This window comes from Perca fluviatilis, chromosome 8, assembly GCF_010015445.1.
Source record: "Perca fluviatilis chromosome 8, GENO_Pfluv_1.0, whole genome shotgun sequence".
NCBI classification, from domain to species: domain Eukaryota; kingdom Metazoa; phylum Chordata; class Actinopteri; order Perciformes; family Percidae; genus Perca; species Perca fluviatilis.
In genome coordinates this window covers 9,491,841-9,511,839 of record NC_053119.1, presented here as the reverse complement: position 1 = coordinate 9,511,839, position 19,999 = coordinate 9,491,841, and the positions used below count along the sequence as shown (strand labels likewise).

At 40.5% G+C, this 19,999-nt stretch overlaps 3 protein-coding genes and 1 non-coding gene across 7 annotated transcripts; 3 read left to right on the top strand and 1 right to left on the bottom strand.

The window, feature by feature from the left end:
* Positions 1–471: 471 nt before the first annotated feature.
* rpl27a (ribosomal protein L27a) lies at positions 472–5,274 on the top strand. Its single transcript, XM_039809321.1, has 5 exons — positions 472–531; positions 1,171–1,234; positions 1,326–1,401; positions 2,439–2,613; positions 5,096–5,274. Exons 1-5 carry the CDS (start codon positions 529–531, stop codon positions 5,222–5,224), a joined length of 447 nt encoding a protein of 148 aa, XP_039665255.1. The 5' UTR covers positions 472–528; the 3' UTR covers positions 5,225–5,274.
* LOC120564823 lies at positions 1,769–1,898 on the top strand. The gene has a single exon (XR_005640160.1). It is a non-coding gene; the product is annotated as a small nucleolar RNA SNORA3/SNORA45 family (small nucleolar RNA).
* A 462-nt stretch (positions 5,275–5,736) lies between the features above and the next one.
* Positions 5,737–8,918, top strand: akip1 (A kinase (PRKA) interacting protein 1). 2 transcript variants are annotated; one of them, XM_039809319.1, is made up of 5 exons: positions 5,737–6,174; positions 6,898–7,095; positions 7,190–7,264; positions 7,345–7,464; positions 8,522–8,918. In XM_039809319.1, exons 2-5 carry the CDS (start codon positions 6,931–6,933, stop codon positions 8,669–8,671), a joined length of 510 nt encoding a protein of 169 aa, XP_039665253.1. In that variant the 5' UTR covers positions 5,737–6,174; positions 6,898–6,930; the 3' UTR covers positions 8,672–8,918. The 2 variants fall into 2 exon arrangements, with proteins under 2 accessions (XP_039665253.1, XP_039665254.1); XM_039809320.1 differs by having other exon boundaries at positions 5,738–5,990.
* c8h11orf16 (chromosome 8 C11orf16 homolog) lies at positions 8,854–19,929 on the bottom strand. Of its 3 annotated transcripts, XM_039809316.1 has the most exons (8): positions 19,699–19,929; positions 18,373–18,600; positions 16,883–17,245; positions 15,634–15,755; positions 15,300–15,429; positions 13,555–13,786; positions 10,930–11,424; positions 8,854–9,168 (listed from the first exon to the last, which is right to left on the bottom strand). In XM_039809316.1, exons 2-8 carry the CDS (start codon positions 18,577–18,579, stop codon positions 8,945–8,947), a joined length of 1,773 nt encoding a protein of 590 aa, XP_039665250.1. In that variant the 5' UTR covers positions 18,580–18,600; positions 19,699–19,929; the 3' UTR covers positions 8,854–8,944. The 3 variants fall into 3 exon arrangements, with proteins under 3 accessions (XP_039665250.1, XP_039665251.1, XP_039665252.1); XM_039809317.1 differs by lacking the exons at positions 18,373–18,600; positions 19,699–19,929 and adding an exon at positions 18,275–18,334; XM_039809318.1 differs by lacking the exon at positions 8,854–9,168 and having other exon boundaries at positions 11,183–11,363.
* Positions 19,930–19,999: the final 70 nt, after the last annotated feature.

Sequence of the window (19,999 nt, the reverse complement as noted above, 5' to 3'; positions counted from 1 at the left end):
GACACACAAATACAATCATTGTTAGGTTTGCACCACTCAACATAGTTTTACTTCCAGTGAATAAAGTTCTGTTTGATAAGATAAGAAGTATGATGGAGTGAATGTATGTTTATGCTTATGAGTCAGGGAGAAGCTGAAACAAATAGCACGTGGGTTTTGTCACTGCTGTGTAGAAATATTAGACATGTTAGGCTACTCTGTTACAAGTAAAAAGTATGCATTCATAACTTTACTCAAGTAAAAGTATTAAAATATACTAAAAGTAGGCTACCAAAAGTAAAAGTAGGCCTATTATGCAGAATGGACCATTTCAGAAGTAGCATGAAATGGCAATACTCATGTTGTACAAGAGCCTCAAAATTGTACTTTAGCACATTACGTGAGTAAATGTAGGCCTAGTTAAATTAATTTCCGTCAACCATCACTGGGCGTCGCTGTGGATTTCTTTGCACTTTGTTACCAGGAGCCAAATCTCGCACAAAACCGCGTGGATTACAAATCCCGTTCCTCTTTCAACTAGCCTCCAAGATGGTAGGTGCTATCATGTATTCCCTGTGCATTGAAATGTTGTTAAATCTATGCCCATCCTTGTTCATTTGTACAGCAAACTATCATCTTATGGTCGTTTACGGTACAGCCGTCTCCTATGGTCATTTTCTGGATGTTTTTTCCCGTGATTTATTAACTTTAAGGGAATTTGTGAACGGTTTGCTGTGTGAGAGCTGGGCTTTCCTGGGCCCACGGTCGTAGCCGTAAGCCAGCATATTCTGTCTGTACTCTCATGTTTTAACCGCGTACACAAAACAACTGTAGTCTTCATAAATGTGACAACTGTGGCCCCGGTTTTAAAATGCAGAAGTGCCCCAGAGTAACGTGCTAAGTCTGCCGGTAAATGCATTTGAATTGTCATGAGCTTCCTAGAATGCTAGGCAGCATGAAAGCAGCTACTAGGCTTCTAGCTAGTCCTACTACGTTTTAAGAAAAACTTCCTGCGAATATGTTTTAGTGTGAATTGTTGTTGTCTGGTCATAGTTGGCAGGCTGCGAATACCGTTACTACAAGTAACGTGAGAGACAATTTGGCTAATTTAGCAAGCAAGCTAACTCCACTGTCTGATAGGACTTGCTACATTTGCTTACGTTAACGTTATATTAAAATCTGTCTTGTTAGCCCACCAAGAAGACCAAGACCAGGAAGCTCCGAGGTCACGTCAGCCACGGACATGGTCGCATTGGTGAGTTTATCGTGTTTTTAAAGGTGATTTTAATAGTTTTGCCACTGTACGTGTGACGCATAGTTAACAAATAACATGTCTACCTCCACAGGCAAACACAGAAAGCATCCTGGAGGTCGTGGTAATGCTGGTGGTATGCATCACCACAGAATCAACTTTGACAAATAGTAAGTTCTGCATGGCATGAGACTCTTGTGATGTGTTTAGGGGTCCAGACAGTATGCCAACGGGCTGGGATTAACTTGTGTATGTGCAAAACAAAATTTGCCTCTAAATCAAATGTATATGCTCATTCATTTTTACAAATACACTGGCATGGTCATTTCCAAGTTTGTTTATAGTTATGGGGTTATTGGCATAGTAGCAGTACCAGTATTGCTAATAGCAATTGCAAATTCATAAATTTGCTTTAATATCGGTCATTAAAGGCAGATGTATGTTGATCTGCAATGCTTTCTGACATAATGTTTATCTACAGTTTTCCTTAAGCCTGATAGTGTTGTATCTGTTCAGTCACCTGTTGAGATTAATGTTGTAGAGACTAGAGTCTCACCTTGACATAATTCATTGTCTTGGTGTGCTAGAGTCCTCTTAGAGTGAAGACTGGTCCTATTCACCGACTGGCTCTTTTGTAGGCCAGTCAACCACATGGGCAGTTACAAATTGTAAGAACTCACTGATTACTCATGCTACGGTCACATAAAATCATAATTGTGAGAGATGTTTTAGAAATATGATGCACACTTTAAAAGTGACGTTTCTTTGTAAACTGACTTTGGTTCATTTGGAACACTTTCCAATAATGTTTTATTGGAAATTAAATGGGTTTGCACATTAAATGTTTTTTTTTTTTTTTAAATAATACTACAATTATGTAGTATATAATGTGCAAAATGTAAAGTGGGAATTGAGTGTTCCGATTGTTAGTGTTTTGAGCACAAATGCTGTCTTTGGGTTTGCATTTAAGTTATGCTCAGAACAGGAATCTTATTTTATTTATTTTTTTCTCCCTTCGCTATTTTGTCTAGTCTAGAGAGATTAACAAGAGCAGCAACAACTTTAAAATCGATCCCTTGTCTAAGTGTTAACCTGTATACAGCTACCAAACTGCCAACCAGTTTCCAGTTATGTCGTAGAGTCTGTGGAACCACTATGGATAGACAGTGGTTGACCTTTTGTCTCTCCTCCCTGTGTGTCTCCTCAGCCATCCGGGGTACTTTGGTAAGGTGGGCATGAGACATTACCACCTGAAGAGAAACACGACCCACTGCCCCACCATCAACCTGGACAAGCTGTGGACGCTGGTGAGCGAGCAGACCAGGGTCAACTATGGCAAGAAGCCTGACGGACCTGCACCCATCATTGATGCTGTGCGCGCTGTAAGTATTGACCAATATTTTTATTTTATTTTTTTCATTACTGACAAACAGTTTGGTCTCCAGGTGTCATCACTAAACGATGGCGGAGGGCAGTTAGAGCTTTAATGTCAAAGATGTGCAGAGTCTTGGACTTAATACTGCAAGCTGATGTATTAGAATACATATGTTATACATATCCTACACTGGCCTTTGTACAAGTTTAATGTTTTGGGTTTTTAAAGACTGAAGTTATTGCCATGGCTCAAAACTGTAATGTAACATGGTTAAGCTAGATGTAACTCTAGTAGATGTAGTTGTAACTTGTGTCTGTAACAGCTGTAGAAAAAAACAAGACATTGAGTTTTAGTTGCAGATAGCTTCCTCGTTGCAGCTATTTCTCAACCAGCCAGCCCCAGTGCCTGCAAACAGCATCGTGGAAGTCCTCAGTGGGGTAACTTAGTATTTAGTTAAAATTATTTTAAAAAAAGACAGCTTTGAGGTTGCTGAAGTTGTTTGTTACTTTCTATGGATGATGTTTCCCTGGTCCTAGTCTTTAAGCTCAGCAAGGCTAGATAGATAGATAGATAGATAGATAGATAGATAGATAGATAGATAGATAGATAGATAGATAGATAGAAAGCAAGCAAGCAGGGCTCCACACTAACTTTTTGCCTTGGTTGCACTGGTGCGCCTAACTTTTTTTATTTATGTGCACCAGCACAAAATTTAGGTGCACCCACATTTTTCCTCGCATCGCCGTAACACTGAATGGCGATACACGATATATAGCTCTGTATTTTTTTACAAAGTGGGCTAAATGTTCAGTTTTAAGTCAAAGCCAATTTTCACAAGCTCTTTTATTAAAACAGATTGTGACTCAAATAAAATGCAAAGACAGGGTTTCCTTTACCAGTTTGAAAATATACAGCTGCAACACATGTAAATGAAAGTTATCTAAAATAAATAGCCTAGGATATATTATATAAAAAATATATATATCTGAGAAAGCTCCTTCATAAGCTTTCAAAAACAATAACAGACTGATTAAAAGAGAAAGAGGACGCCCGGAGAGCTCAGTTGGTAAATATAGAGGTTTGACTCCGACCTGCGGCCCTTTCCTACATGTCATCCCCCCCTCTCTCTCCCCTTTCATGTCTTCAGCCTTCCTATCAAAATAAAGGCTGAAATCTTTAGAGAAAAAAAAAAAGAGACCGAGAGTGCGATGGACTGAAGCGTATGCTAGGCTACTCAGAGAGTGACGGCTGACTCATTAGCGGCGTTACACCCGTCTTGTGTCGGCTATGAAATGTCTGTATCGTCACTCCGCTGCATTTTTATGAACTATGATCCAGCAGGCTCCGTCTTACACGCTATTACTCAACCAACTGAAGTTAGTTGCATTTAATAACTCCTAATGTGTTTTTCGCCGTGGCGGCCGCAGTAATAGAAAGTTACCAGCGGTAACACTGCCAATACAGGTTTCCCTCTCATACTTAACAATATACAGCTGGGTTATAACAATTAAAACTGTAGACGAATGTCGGGAGTTTGGACCAGCGGCGCTGTGTCTCTCCATGTTGCAGGTGAGCCGGCCGGTGTGTGAGTGAATGTGGGCGGGGCTGCGCGGAGGAGAGATCCAAACACAGGCACAGCTTTCCAGAAGGAATGGGTCATGTAACGCAACATTAAACCATATCGCTATAAACAACATTGCTTCGTTAGTGGAGAGGCAGCGGATGCGAGGACGTTAGGTGCACCGGTGCGACCTAGGAAAAATCTTAGTCGCACCCTTACAAATTTTGGTCGCATTTGCGACCAAATTGGTCGCACTCTCGAGCCCTGGATAGATAGATGGATAGTACCTCTCTCTACTGATGTCAGTGTTCTCATCACTGACACGTGTATACTCAAGTGTATAAATGTCGAGTGTATTTCCAAAGTTTGTTTGTTAAATGTGAAATCTTCCAATTTTGATACACACAGGAACGCCTGACACAAAGTTGAACGTTTTGCTAAAGAAATTTTGTTCTATAATTTAAACGTGCACAAACTTTATGCCTGGATACTTTTGTGACCAAACTGTCATCTTCTGCCAATGTCTGTAATCAGTCGGTACATTTCAGCCCATACTGAAATGGGTTGCAAGCTACAATAAAAGGAACAATAACTGAGTTCACACTTGGAAGTAAAATTGTTAACTAATGCAAACTGCAGATAACTGAAAATATTTCACCAACATTCAGCTGTGTGAAAGAAATTGCTGAACATTTCTGTGGATGAAGATTTGTAGATTAAGTACTCTTCTAATGGGAGGATCTCAACTATTTTGTGTGCGTTGTACATATATTGGCATTGCATGTTATTAACACCACTGTTAATGTGCTGCTGGATAATATTATGGGCTTTGTTATCCTGTTAAGGAAAAAAGTTTGGACTTCTGTCAGAAAATGTTTTTTGTGGTTATCTGGTTGCACTAATATTGTATTTATTTTTTATTTCACAGGGCTACTACAAAGTTCTGGGCAAAGGCAAGCTGCCCAAGCAGCCTGTGATCGTAAAGGCCAAGTTCTTCAGCCGACGGGCTGAGGAGAAGATCAAGGAAGTGGGAGGAGCCTGTGTGCTGATGGCATAATGCTCCTGTCAGTGTGTTTTTGCAGAAATAAACTGTATAAATGGAAACTGCGTGTTTGTCATGTCTGATTTAAATGCCTCCATATGTGGCAGAGCTTTAGTATACACTGTAACTTTGACTACAGGATATCTTGGTCAAGGCATTCATTACATTAGATATAAAGTATTGTCTTGTGTCAATGAGTCACCTCAGGGTTGCTGCAGCCCTTAAAATGTAAATTTGAAAATGGAATGTGTTTGAAACCTAGAAGATGTATTACTACAGCAACGGCTTTAACAAAAATCAAATGCTGAAAAGTGATGGCTATTGGTTAACAGTGGCAACTGAACAGGGAACATTATTTTTAGAATACTGAAGATGCAAAGCTATCCAGGATTTCACAAGACTCACTGGATAAAAATAAACAATCTATATTTAGTACATGGGCATGATTTTCTTATTTCATGGCCCACAGATTGGAGTGTTTAGCATGAACACCAGTGACGTAGTATACTTTTAAAAAAACAAAGTGGCTGAAAGGCATTGGAAATGAAAATTGCGTCCCAAACGAAAGGGGGCGGGGTCTAACATGCAGGATTTCCTGTCCTGTCACTTGAAAACAGCAGCACGGTCGAGGTTGTGTGAGAGCTTAACTTCGCAAGCTAAATCAGGAGAAATGTGAACACTACGTGCCGCGAACTGAACGAAGAAGCACTGTTCCTGTGCAGGCTTGTATTTATGCGTGTGTTTACTTGCTGACCCGCCCGGCTCTCGGTGCGTTGAACAGGTAAACACGTAAATAATCTCTTCACCCGAGATCTGTTGACACAGCGCGTAGAACACTTCAAGTTGTGACGTATCCAATGGAACGTCGAATTGCTTGACGTTTCGGTGTGTTAGTTCATAGATATATCTATGTAATGGTGTTAGTGGAGCCAGCGAAGCCAACTGTTGACTGTTTAAAAGAGAAAGTAAGTAGCCTACTGATACCAGCATCAACTTTCCGCTTTCTAGTATGGCCCAGTGGGGCGATAATCTTTACGCATGCGCAGTTTCCCACCTGCGTTCACTTGAGAAATGTACAAAATGTATAATTGTTCGTGTTTAATGGTTATAATTTCGATAGAGCTGCCAAGCCACCGTGATTGGAGAAGCTCTCTCTAGAATAAATTCTTTAGGAATAAAGTTTTTAAAGAATTAAACCAGCACTTAGACAGTGTTCATTAATATTTCAGTTATGGTGTAGCCTTTTTATAATTTCATTGTCCTGATATCAAATAAGGGTTGCAAATATTGTTATCAGTTCCCTATTACGGTTCCCACTGCAATCTGCCCATTCCTCAATTAAACGATTGTGGTTTTAAAATGTACATAATGGTGAAAAATGTCCATCTGAGGTTATGCCTTCCAAAGGCTTGTTTTATCCAAAAGATATTCAGTTTGACATCATGAAAGACTAACAAAAAAGCAAATATTCACATTTTAGAAGCTGAAGTTTTGGCATGTTTGCTTTTAAAAAAAAAGTGAATTATACTGTTAACTGTCTGTCAATCAAGTAACGCTTTAGTTCTATATTATAATAGTAGAAAAGACAAGTATATTTGGAATTAAACTAAAGTCTCAATGCGTGTACTGTGAGCTAAAAGAAAAGGAAGGTGGCTGAGGTCTGTTTGCTTGTTTCTCCACTCCACCAGGTAAAGGGCACCTGAGTTTAACTCGACCTGTTCATGGCAAGCCAAGCGTGGCTGGAGTCTTCTCTGCGGCGCTCTGCCAGTCTGGGCCTGGAGGTGCTGGAGCGGGCCTCCAGGCGGAGTGTAGACTGGACAAGCACTGGAGCATCCCAGAGCCCCACTACTGCAGATGAAGACTCACAAATACCTGTCAAGATGCCGGCATGTTTTCTGTATATTGACCCCATCGTGAATTCAATTTGGGTCGTGACTTGACTCGCTGTGTCTCAATTCTCTTGCTTTTGACATTTTGCAGAGAACACACACGGAGCCTGATGATGTCTTTTCAACCATCACAGAGCTCATGGCACAGACGACTCATCAGTGTAAGGTCAGTGGTCATTCGCCTGCGCCTGTTTTGCTTTCAGCTTGGACCTGAAGACTAAAATGAGAATATTCTCTGTGCTGCAGAGGTTTTATGAGTCTGGCTGTTGCACTGAGCCCACTGACACTGAGAGAAGCCACGTGTCCAGGTTCCACTCACGGCCAGCTGTTGGGATGACAACACCTGCACACTCGGCCAGGAAGCATGTAAGGGCTCCACACAACCAATTAAGCAGAAAAGATCCTAAAAAAAACATCGCAGAGGAACAGAGCCTTGTCAGTGTATCATGTCACTATGGCTAATGTGTTAGCAAACAGCTCGCAGGTGACGGAGACATCTTATTTAACTTGTAATGCAATTTCAATATTCACTGGCTTTTTAGTAGGGCTGGGAATATATTGAAATTATATCGATATTGTGATATGAGACTAGATATCGTCTTAGATTTTGGAAATCGTAATATCGTAAATGGCTTAAGTGTTGTCTTTTCCTGGTTTTAAAGGCTGCATTACAGTAAAGTGATGTCATTTTCTGTTATCAGACTGTTCGCTAGCTCTTCTATTATTTTTACTTTTACCCACTTAGTCATTATATCCACATTACTGAAGATCATTTATCTTAAATCTCATTGTGAAGATATTTTTTATAGGCACCAATTGTCAACCCTATAATATCGCCGTAATATCGACATCGAGATATTAGGACAACAATATCGTGATATCTGATTTTCTCCATATTATTTTCGACCTCCAAGTCCTGAGAAAAATATCTTGTTATTTAGGTTGCTTAATATTCAAATTGTTTACTTCACCTCTGCCATTGTTTGCACCAGGGGTTTGAAAACCCTCAGCTCGTGTAATCCGCTGAAAGCTGCAAAAAGCTAGTAAGTGTTGATTTTTTTTAGTGGGAATGCTACTAGCAGCACTTTTCTAGCGCATTCTAGGATGCATCTTTGAATCAGTTGACTGTGATAGGCAAACCCCTATCAATAATGCATCCAAAAACTTGTTTTTAGTAAAATGTCCTTAAATAGAACTGTGATTCTTACAACACACATTCATAGCAGTAAAATAAGCAACGTCCACAACATTTTTCTTGGAAAAAAAATAAAAATGATTCGGTTTGTATTTTGAGAGTGACTTTTTGAGTTGAACCCACTGCTTTCACTCCCCAAACTTTGTTGGTTGCTGCTTGGAACAAAAAGTAAAAAAAATAATAATAATTTTTTAAAATTCAAGCCTCTCTCTCTCTCTCTCTCTTCAGGGTCGTGTGTCAGCAGCGAGTGAAGATTTCGTGATCGAGGTTTCACCGGGGACGTACGCTATCACTGCCAGCATGCCGGAGTTGGAGCAGCAGACTCAACTGGTCAGCGTCAAAGCTGGAGAGAGCATCAACCTCACCTTCAATCTCTGACCCCTCGCCTGACCGAGCCACTCGCTCTTAACATAAATACCAAAACTGACCAATGCTAATGCTCTTTGTGTGTGTTTATTGCCTGTTTTTACACAGATGTTTACATTGTTATGCTGTCAAAATGTTTAATTTGCTGCACATTGAGAAGCCATATTTTATTGTATTTTATTATGTGGACCGTGTTTCCTAGAACATCATGCTCTTTACTATGTACAGTGTATAAAAATAAATTATTTTTTTGAATCAATTTGTTGTTTAACTTTATTTTATCTGTTATGTGTAAACAGAAGTAGCGTTGTTGCAAGAGAAAGGCCGCAGTGCCGCTGGTGGTCGAGGTCTGAACTTGGTTGTTCCAAAAACATCCCTGATGTTCGCTCTTCTTCCTTTAGCACCAGGAAGTGACTGAAACAGAGAGCTGTGATTGGGCGAGGCACTGATCTGTGGGTCAGAGAGGCTGGACCTCACAGGTTGTGTTGTCCTCCTCGGCACTAAAGTCCCTGCAGGTCAAAAGAGAAATGTATCAACATGACCAGATCTGAAAAGCTTATTAATATTGTTCTAAATCTACAATAAAACCTACATCATATCGTAGTATCTATTACAGTATCAATAACTTGTTAAATATACAGTATTAGTATGACTTTGTGGACTGTTGTGTCTGTCAGATAATTAATAGGCTCGCATTGCCAGACCTCCGCAGCACTGCGGAGGAGAGTCTGGCTAGTCCACACAGCTTTCTGGTATGGGAGAAAAACGTGCTCTGGTTTATTGGCATTTATTTTTTAACCATTCACAATCTTGGGCGGTGCTAAGCGCCAGACGGAGCCACAGTGCCACAAAATAGCCTCGGGAAGGAACTTGTTTTGGTGGAACATGTGGACGTTCAAAAGTTGTTTTAGTCAAGCAACAGAAAACTCAGATTGGATAGATAGTCTAGCTAGCTGTCTGGATTTACCCTGCAGAGATCTGAGGAGCGGTTAACCATAGTCCTCATAAATCCACCGGAGGTTAGAACGCCAACACAAAGAAAGCGCAAGGTGACGGACAACAGGCTGAAAAGAGGGACATCCTGCGGTACGTTGTGGCTATAGACTAAATAATCAATAACCCTGTTTATATGGTTCTCAAACTTTTTCTGAATAATGTACCCCCTTTGAAATATTTTTCAGCCAAGTATACCCTTTGAACAGCACAAAATATTTTTTGGTAGAAAAAAAAGCCTATATAAAGAGGTACAACACTGTTGCTGTTTAAGCTAATAAAACAACCTCCTAACTGAAAAACACAAATGCTAGCCTACATTTCAAATGTTTAGAATCCATCACTAAATTCATTCATTATGGTTTGACTGTATTGGGAAGTATGCATTAAAAAATATTACATGCCCTCTGCAATACTACAAAGTTCCTCCATTTGAGAAACAACTGGTTTATTGCATCATAAATTAATTGAGGTGGCACCTCAATTTGCAATTACACAATAATATAGGTTTGACTTAATGTTGCCTTCAAAAGGACATGCATGGTAAAATATTTGAAATTTTAGAAGTGAATGTAATGTGAACTATATAACCAGCAGCAAGTTTGAGTTGAACCTCCTCGACAGGAGTTAAGGCAATTTCTACACAGCAACCAGGTTCAGACTAAACCACAGGTGCAGTTTAAACCGTAGCTTCTGAGGACACAGCAATGGGCTTTAAGTGAACACAACACAGGTTTAAACCATCTTAATCCTTCAACCACAGCTAATATAACAGAGCAACATCTCCATTCAAATTGAATTTGATTGCATTTTATTACTGTGCATTGCCACAGCTTTAAGTGTGTTTGCATTAGGGCTGCAACTAACGATTATGTTTCATAGTCGATTAATCTGTTGATTGTTTTCTCGATTCATCGATTAGCTGTTTGGTCTCTAAAATGTCAGAAAATGGTGAAAAATGTGGATCAGTGTTTCCCAAAAGCCCAAGATGACGTCCTCAAATGTCTTGTTTTGTCCACAACTCAAACATATTCAGTTTACTGTCACAGAGGAGAAAAGAAACCAGAATATATTCACATTTAAGAAGCTGGAATCAAAGAATTTTTACTTTTGTCTTAAAAAATTACTCAAACCGACTAATCGATTATCAAAATAGTTGGCGATTAATTTAAGAGTTGACAACTAATCGATTAATTGATTAATCTTTGCAGCTCTAGTTTGCATGTATTATTTTTTTGTAGGAATCAGTTTAGATAGACACTGTCTGTGTTTCCCACCTGGCTGTCTGTGTTGTGGCTCTGATCCAGTTTGTCTCCAGTACCTCCAGGGAGGACGCTGCCGTTTGCTCCTCAGCTTCACTCTGCTCTCATCCTCAGAAAGAGATGAAGAGGAGGAGGGTGAGGGCACCTCGGGGTAACTCCTGCTCACATCTGTATTTTTTAGGTCTGGCTGTTTATCTTGCTCCGCCCTTTCAAATCCATCGGTTCCTCCAAAGCTGGACCTACAGCTGAGTGGAAATAAGCATGGCCGAGGGTTTGAGTATGAACAGCAGCAAGATGAAGACTGACAGCCGTCGGTGCAGAACAGCTGGGGAGGGCAGGAGGAGCTGCGAGCACAAAGCCAGCTGCAACAACGACTGGAGGCTGATGTCGGGATTTGGAGCTCCCTGACTATTCTGGCATGTTGAGGAGCTGAAATGGGTAAAACCAGGCTGCCGGGAACCAGAGACACACAACCATTCCACATCAGCACCCGGAGGCTCTTAACATCAACTGCAAAGTCAAATGAGTGAATTACTGAGAAGGATAGACATCATTCGATGCTAATTCATGCTTTTTGTGTGAATAGTAATCAAATAAAAATAAACATATTGTCTTCTTATAAGTAGAACAATTAAAATTGAGTTTAATATTAAAAGTGATGAGGAAAATGTATAGCTAACAGTATTTGTAATTAAAGTAAGATGAGAAATATAAAAGTAACTACTATCTACTAATAAAATTATTTAAACTTCAATAAGTACATTGAAATGTAGATATACTGTATATTAAAAAGTGTGTCAGATAACAATTCAAATGTTATTTAATCTGAAGTTAAATATTAAGGGAAATGTGAAACCAACAGGAAATGCAATTAAAGTAAGGTGAGAAACATAAAAGCAAGACAAAAAGTAAACAGATTAAAAGTTCAATAAGTACATTAAAATCTAGCAACCCGTTCTCACTCTGAACTCGTATAATATGGACGTTTGGGCAGTGGCTGCCAGCTGTCAAACGACGCAAAAAGCGCCCTTCAGCGTGTGTGTAGAACACACCGGGGAGAGCAGCAGCTGCACTGCGTTTGAAGATGACGTAGCACGAAGAGCAACTACGGTAGCGAGTAGTATGACAGCCCGAAAATCCGCATAGGGAGGATGGTTGGGGGGGTGGATGGGTCAAACAACACAGGACTTTCACCCAGGAGACCGGGGTGGCCCGCGTGTCACGTTTCCTAAACCCAACCGTCCCGTTCTTCTTTTCATTAACCCAACCGTCCCGTTCTTCTTTTCATTAACCCAACCGTCCTGTTCTTCTTTTACTAAACCCAACCGTCCTGTTCTTCTTTTCATTAACCCAACCGTCCTGTTCTTCTTTTCCTAAACCCAACCGTCCCGTTCTTCTTTTCATTAACCCAACCGTCCTGTTCTTCTTTTATTAAACCCAACCGTCCTGTTCTTCTTTTATTAAACCCAACCGTCCCGTTCTTCTTTTCATTAACCCAACCGTCCCGTTCTTCTTTTCATTAACCCAACCGTCCCGTTCTTCTTTTCATTAACCCAACTGTCCCGTTCTTCTTTTACTAAACCCAACCGTCCCGTTCTTCTTTTCATTAATTTTTTTTTTTTTCCCTTTCCTTTTTTTTTTTTTTTTCTTTTTTTTTTTTTTTTTTTTTTTTTTTCCCCCCTCTTTTTTTTTTTTTTTTTTCCCCCCCCGCCCTTTTTTTTTTTTTTTACACCCACCCTTTTCGTTTTTGTCCTGCATGTCATGGAAACGTAAGCCCACCCACGACCTTTTCCTTAACCTAATTGCATCAAAAGTGACGCCAATAGTCCCCAACCAAGCATGTTTAGATAAAGTGCGTTTAGATATGACGCCAAAGGAGACTTTTAGCGTCAATAACAACGGCAAAGGCACCTGACCAAGCATCCGTATTTTACGCGATGGGATTGAGAATGTGTTGAATGTAGATATAATTTTTTTTTTAAGTATATCATGTAATATTCTAGCCTGACAAGCCAGACCCACATCAAGATGTTGGGTCTGGGAGCTCACCATTGGCAGGGCTCAATCCAAGGGGCGGGATAAACGGTTGTCTTTTAAATTCCCTCTGCACGCTACATAGCGCTACAACCAGGCAGAGCAATGAAGAAGGTAGTGAAGCTAGTTGGTATATTAAACTTTTGCCGTATCCGGTCGGCAAAACTCTGAACACATCTTCCTTTTTTAAGAATGATTTCAGTGCCGTTCTTTGTTCTTTTCTCAAAGAAAAGCTTAACTCCAAGTCTTCCTGAAGACCACTGTTCCCAGCAGCAGCAGCCATAAGCCCGCCCACCGACTCTATACACGATGTGATTGGCCTGACCAAAATTTGGTTTTTCCATCTCGCAAGTCAATGGAGAGTGCCTAGACTGACCCTGGCTGCAAAATAAATTTGCTGCCACTAGGGTGCGTCTAGATTTCTAGGCTAGTAATATATATATTATAATATTATTTCTTAGCAGTAAATTGTGAGAGGGACACATTTGTTCATTAAATAACAACTTTGTCACTGGAATTTGACATCAGAGGCCAACGTATTCTGAACTTCCACACCACTGAATATGGCTGTAAAAATATAAACACAAACATTATTTAACTCCGTACCTCCAAAGCCATCTCTGTGTTCAGTGGTGGCCATCACTCTCCCCGGCCCGTATCTTCTCAAATCTGATTCCCATGGCGACAGGACAGCATCACCAGGTACCAGACAGCATGTGTGAGCTCTGTTGTGGTTCACCATGTCGAGGGAGCAAACCAGCTGCCTGTGGGAGGAGACGACCCCCAAACTAGCGCCTCCTGGATGGTCAAACTCGACAACCCAAACTCCTCCGCGGCCCTGAGTTTCGACACATGGGAAGAACATGTCAACATACACACAAAGACTCAAGTACAGCACTTGAGTAAATGTACCAGTCCACCACTGCCTCATAGTCATTGTTTCGTTCAGGGGCCGAGCGAGGGCGTGGCTTCTGGGGCTCCAGCCCTGAATGTTTTCTCAAAATCCCTAAGTCTTTTAGGTTTTAAAAATAACTAACTTTTATGTCATTTCCCCTCAGTCTCTCTGACTGGAACATAGACGGCGAAGTGCTGAAAATGACGAAGTGCCTTAAACCTGCATTCTATCTGAATTCCAGCAGGGGGCGACACGTGCGGTTGCAAAAGGAGGTCGGTTTCTGTAGAAGTCTATGAGAAAGTGATCCACTTCTCACTTGATTGATTACCTCAGTAAACATCTTCATAAAGAGTTTATGGTCTCAATCACTAGTTTTAAAGGTCCCATGGCATGAAAATTTCACTTTATGAGGTTTTTTAACATTAATATGAGTCCCCCCAGCCTGCCTATGGTCCCCCCATGGCTAGAAATGGTGATAGGTGTAAACCGAGCCCTGGGTATCCTGCTCTGCCTTTGAGAAAATGAAAGCTCAGATGGGCCGATCTGGAATCTTCTCCTTATGAGGTCATAAGGTCATATAAAAGCATCCAAAGAGCACCATGTCATGGGACCTTTAAGTCTTCTGCAATATAGAATGATGTTCATTTTTTTAATTATGGTCTTGTTGATTTTAAAATCGGCGATAAAGCAGGGGGTGTTTTAGGGCGTGGCTATGATGTGATTGCCAGTGAAAGTGTGTAACGTAACGTAGAGTGTAAGGGCTCCTCCCTCACTCCTCCCTCTCGTCTAAAATCGTCACATCCACAACCAGGATGGCTGCGCCCCAAACTCGACGACTCATAGCAGATCTCCACAAACCAATGGGTGACATCACACATGCTCTGTCCATTAATATTATACAGTCTATGGGCTGGAATCAAACAAGCAAAAGTTCTATTACTGGGGAACTATAGCCAATTTATTCTGTGAACTCTACTAAAAGTAGGTTTCAATATTAATAATGCTGTTTACGCCAAATAAAATAAAAATAATTTAAATTAAAAAATAGTGACATCAGACAATTTTTGCATCTTTTTAGGTGGCAGAAGTGAAAATAAGTCATCCTCAACATTTGTTGTGTTCTGGTTTCAGAACGATGAAGACAGTTGGAGAACAATTAGATACAAGATGGGATGTAGGCTCAACAGGATGATTCTTTTCCTTTGCAACTATCATGTTTTTCCCAAATGATGTACAGATTTGTAGGCATTCTATTATCAAATGGCTTGAAAAATAATGCACATAGCTGCTGTAAATGGAGCATGCCCCCAAAACCCTCCCCCCTCCCCCCTATGTTTGGGCTAAGCCCTGAATGTTTACAATGTCTGGCTCCGGCCCTGGTTTCATTTAAAATCCACTGCTGTCCAAATACCTTCATTTACATGATCCCATATGTAATCATGCAGTCTCTTTTAACCTGTACTTGCTGTATTACAGTTCCCAGGTAGTAGAGGCCATCCACCTCCCTCCTGGCCAGCACTCGGCATCCTGGGAAGAACTCTGGACCACCCAGGGTTTGAGCAGACAGGATGGATGGATTACCCAGACTGCACCAGGGTGACCACAGGAAGCCAAGAAACACAAACACAATGCAGGTATCTGTCATTTAATCCACAGCACCTTACAGTACGGTATCTATAACGTCATGGCCTGCCTACTGCATGTTTCTGTCACATCCTAAATACGTCAATTTCGGTACTGTTGTTTATACCGCATTGTTTAAAAAACTATGTGTAACCATGGAAACCAACCTGAGCAGAGGCGATGATGTGCTGTTGTGTGAGATCCAGGCGGAAGTGGATGGACAGCAACACTTCACTGGAGAGATTGTCGTTGCTGATGATTCCTTCTCCACAACGTACAGAGGAACTGCCTGACAACATGCATGGAAACACACACACACACACACACACACACACACACACACACACACACATACAGTCACAGCAATGTCCGTGCGACTAATTTACGATGTAACCCTTTCCCGTAAATATTTCAACAATAACATATACAAGGCATATATCATGTGCAATTTTACTTTTAAATATCACGTGCAATATAATATCTATTTTAGTTTACTTATTTTACTTAAATGTATCTTTATTTTTTTGGTTTTATATTGTTATTCTATTAGGCACTGGTGTTAGCATTACTCCTTATACACTTTATGTATTATGTATTGCTCTGTTGTTTTTATTCTTATGTTCATGTTAATCTCTGGCACAAGAATTTCCTTTCGGGATTAATAAAGATCTATCTTATCTTATGTAAGATATTGCTTTTATTTAAACTGTTAACTAAACTGTTAGTATAAATCCTATATTTGGCCTTTTTTTGCACAAAATATATCGCTCCCTTTAATGACATGTGGCACCTGGCCAAGTACACACACATTTCTTTAAGTTTATTTTCTTGATATATACATTTCCTAAAAATAGTGAATTAGTCAGTGTATATCCAAACCCTCCGGTTGGCTAGGAGGCAAACCAAAGATCAGCAGGGAGTTTTTCCTCGCCACTGTCACACAAAATGCTTGCTCTTAGGGGAATTACTGGAATTGTTGGTTCTTTGTAAATTATAGTGTGGTCTAGACCTACTCTATCTGTAAAGTGTCTTCAGATAACTCTTGTTATGATTTGATACTAGAATAAAATTGAAATTGAATTTGAATTTGTAACTGATTAAAAAAAATAATAAGAGAGTTGTTTTCAGCTCATTTGGAAATTTGTCTATAAACTAGTGTAGATTCTCACAGCGCTTGAACCTATTTGGGGTAAATATTTAAATGTTGCAAATGTTGAAAGCATGTGGATTTTTGTGGCACTTAACTAAAGATTCTCTTTGTTTGCTCCAAGGGCACAAATCTGGATTTGACTTTGTGCTTTATACCTTTCTGTGAGGGACAAGACAAAAAGAGAAAACATCCTGTCTTGGGGTTCAATAAAGTAGCCATAACCAACTTTTTTTACCCTGTACTGTACCCATTGAGTTCAGCCATACCTCCTCCAGCACTCCATTCAAACCAACTGGAATCACATAACAGCTCCCTCTTGTGGCCTGGGTCAAACACTGCAGGTAGTCTCTGGTGTTTCTGTCCAGCTGAGCACCTGAGTACTGCAGGTAGAAGACGTTCACAGGCCTCCCAGCCGCCAGAGCCGGCAGGGCTGCCAGCACTGCCTCCGGCTGGCCGGGGAGGCCCGTGCAGAGCAGGTGGATGACGTGACAGGCGGGGTCAGCGAGGGACATGCTCAGGGCGGCCAGGAGGTCCCTGCCGGGGCCGCAGCTGATGGAGTGGATCCAGGACAGAGCCATGTACACTGTGTCAGGGGCGCAGGGAAGCATGTGCTGGGACCAGCAGGTTAACTACAAAATAGAAAGAGTTGAACAGGCCACACACAGATGAAAAAATAAATAAATGTAAAGTTAAAATTAAAATTCTTTAAATCCATTATTCTCTCAATTAAATAAGACATTAGGCCTTAATTTTTTAGTATAGTATAGTTTCTATGCTCCACATATCTGGAACAAACTCCCGGAAAACTGTAGGTCGGCACCATACTCTCAGCTCTTTTAAATTTAAAGTTAATTTTTTTTAATTCTGTTTGAAATATTTTTAATTTCTAACTGTGTTTTCATTGTTTTATGTAAAGCACTTTGAATTGCACTGCTGCTGAAATGTTCTATAAATAAAATTGCATTGCCTTGCCTTAATTTATTTTTTTAAATTATATTATTTTTACTGTCGACTAAATAATTAATTCAATCGGTCCAGAGAATCATATCCTAACATCTGAACTTTGTAGTGGTACACAATAAGTACATTTACTCAAGTACCAGTCTTGCATTGCCAGTTACACCACACATACATTCTGGGATAGGAGAAGAAAAAACGCTCTGGGTTGTTTGCATTTCTTTAAACCAATAACAACTGCTCATTTGCACCCCTGATAAAAGAAAACACCACGTAAAATATTAATGTAGTTAACTGTTTGAACAATGCAGAGCTATCTGAATTAGCTGGATACATGGTTAAAGGTGATGTGCTCTTACAATTGTATCGCGCTGTGTACTCCGTCCATAGCAAATCCTTGCCAATCACCCTCAAAACGTCCCAGTTAGATGGTAAATGCACATAACATATTCTTTGGAAATCTTTACAATCATTTCCCGAAAGAACCATGCAGGCCTGCCTTGTTGCACAATCCAAATTATCTTCAAAACTTGCCATTTTTAGCGTGTAGCTTGCTAGCTTGAAGTTTATTGTTTCCCGAAGCGAAGGGTTTTGAGAACAACACACAGAGAGCGAAAACAAAGGACGCGCAGGATGTCAGGCAATTATCCTGGAAATGTGCTTCCGTTGATCCACATTATACTCAAGTAGTGTAGGCCTACCTAAGTACAATTTTGAGGTATGCACATTGCAGCTTTCCTTGTCCTCTTCTAAGACCTTTTTTGTGTGACGTTGTAATGAGCTGTCAGTCCCCCCTCACCTTGCCTGAGAACGTCATGATGTTGAAGAGAGAGTCCCTGAGCGAGGCCTTTGTCAGCAGGGTCTGGATCAGCAGGCGTTTCACTGACCCCAGGGCAGCTCTCATCTTCTCTGAGCTGTCCACGACAAATGTGACATTGCATCGCTGTTTGCCCAGAAACAGAGGAACCAGTGCAGCCTCAGAGGCCGTCGTCTGCCTGGATGTCATCGCTGTACTGTCTTTTCAGTGCTTAATTAGATAGTTGAGTGTAACAGGTAAAATGCAAAAAGAGAGAGAGACAGGGATACAATAAAACAATGAGTTGCTTAAAACAAGGAATCTAAAAAAGAAAAAGAAGAAGAGATACTTTATTGATCCCCAGGGGGAGAATACATTTTTTATTACACTCTGTTGATATATATTGTACACAGGCCCGAAATACACACACCTGCACATACAGGACCTTAAACATGCACTAATGGAGGGATGTCAGAGTCAGGGGGTTGCCCATTAAGGGCGCCCCAAGCAGGGTTCGGTGCCTTGCTTGGGAGCAACTCAGCAGTGCCCAGGAGGTGAACTGGCACCTCTCCATCTACCAGTCCACAGTCCGTATTTGGTCCGTACAGGGTCTTGAACCGGCAACCTTCTGGTTCCCAAGCCAAGTCCCTACTGACTGAGCTACCACTAACCCAAACAAAGTTTTGTTAACTCTCTGCATTTATAGTTTCTTTTTTACTCTGGGGTTACCCTTCATTTTTAACACAATGGCTATGTTAAGGACATTAAACCATAAAACTGCTTCAAAATCAAATTGAGTATTTTAATTTTACGCTACCTTATATTTCTATTCCACTACATAGAGAGAATATTGTATCTTTTACTACATTTATATGACAAATGGAGTTACTACTTTACAGATTAAGACGTTATAAACAAGATATGATGGATTTATAAAATGTGGTAATGTGCTATATTAAACCCATAAAGTAGTTCAAATGTGCTTCACCTCCACCAGCTGTAACATTAATATGCTGTATCAGAATAATACTCCAATAATATGATATATATTATAATAATATAACTCTCTGAAACAGACCATTCTGCCCAACAAGTAGCCTTTTAATTCAATACTTTAAGTACATTTTGCTGTTAAAATGTTGTACTTTTACACATTTTCACAGAATGTTGCTGAAAAAGTTCTAGTTCGAGAACTAAACCACTTTTCTCTTATCATAACAGGAAACACAATTATCATGTGTATGTTCCGTAAAGGAAGCAGCTAAATACATGCTTTCTTTTTCTTTGCTGTGAAAGTTAATACACAGAAAAACTGAGTGTGTACATTACCTGCAGTTTTTATGTAGTTCACAGTCAGCTGCAGACGACAACCTCGCCTCACTGTTGATGTTGGTTGCCATGGAGAAATGTTCAAGACCCAGAGTCAGTCTTCTTCGCGGCCGCTGGAGAGGCTGTTCACCGGCCGCTACCAAACACTGCTGTCATGTTACGGTTGCTATGGTGCCGTCATAGGTCAGTTGAGCAATTAAAGCTGCTCTCTGTCTCTTCCTGAACAGGCAGGGGTGAAAAATGATTCCTGTTGGTGTGTCAGGATTTTTCTTTCTGATTAACAGCTTTAATGATGTCAGAC

Excerpts from the sequence above, each read along its gene's own strand:
- rpl27a (XM_039809321.1), top strand. Across the intron at positions 1,235-1,325 it reads CCACGGACATGGTCGCATTG|GCAAACACAGAAAGCATCCT; the intron begins GTGAGTTTATCG and ends CTACCTCCACAG. Across the intron at positions 1,402-2,438 it reads AGAATCAACTTTGACAAATA|CCATCCGGGGTACTTTGGTA; the intron begins GTAAGTTCTGCA and ends GTGTCTCCTCAG.
- akip1 (XM_039809319.1), top strand. The coding sequence starts at position 6,931 with ATGGCAAGCCAAGCGTGGCTGGAGTCTTCTCTGCGGCGCTCTGCCAGT. Across the intron at positions 7,096-7,189 it reads AAATACCTGTCAAGATGCCG|AGAACACACACGGAGCCTGA; the intron begins GCATGTTTTCTG and ends GACATTTTGCAG. Across the intron at positions 7,465-8,521 it reads CACACTCGGCCAGGAAGCAT|GGTCGTGTGTCAGCAGCGAG; the intron begins GTAAGGGCTCCA and ends CTCTCTCTTCAG.
- c8h11orf16 (XM_039809316.1), bottom strand. The coding sequence starts at position 18,579 with ATGACATCCAGGCAGACGACGGCCTCTGAGGCTGCACTGGTTCCTCTG. Across the intron at positions 15,430-15,633 it reads ACATCATCGCCTCTGCTCAG|TCTGGGTAATCCATCCATCC; the intron begins GTTGGTTTCCAT and ends ACCCTGGTGCAG. Across the intron at positions 13,787-15,299 it reads CTGTAATACAGCAAGTACAG|GGCCGCGGAGGAGTTTGGGT; the intron begins GTTAAAAGAGAC and ends GTCGAAACTCAG.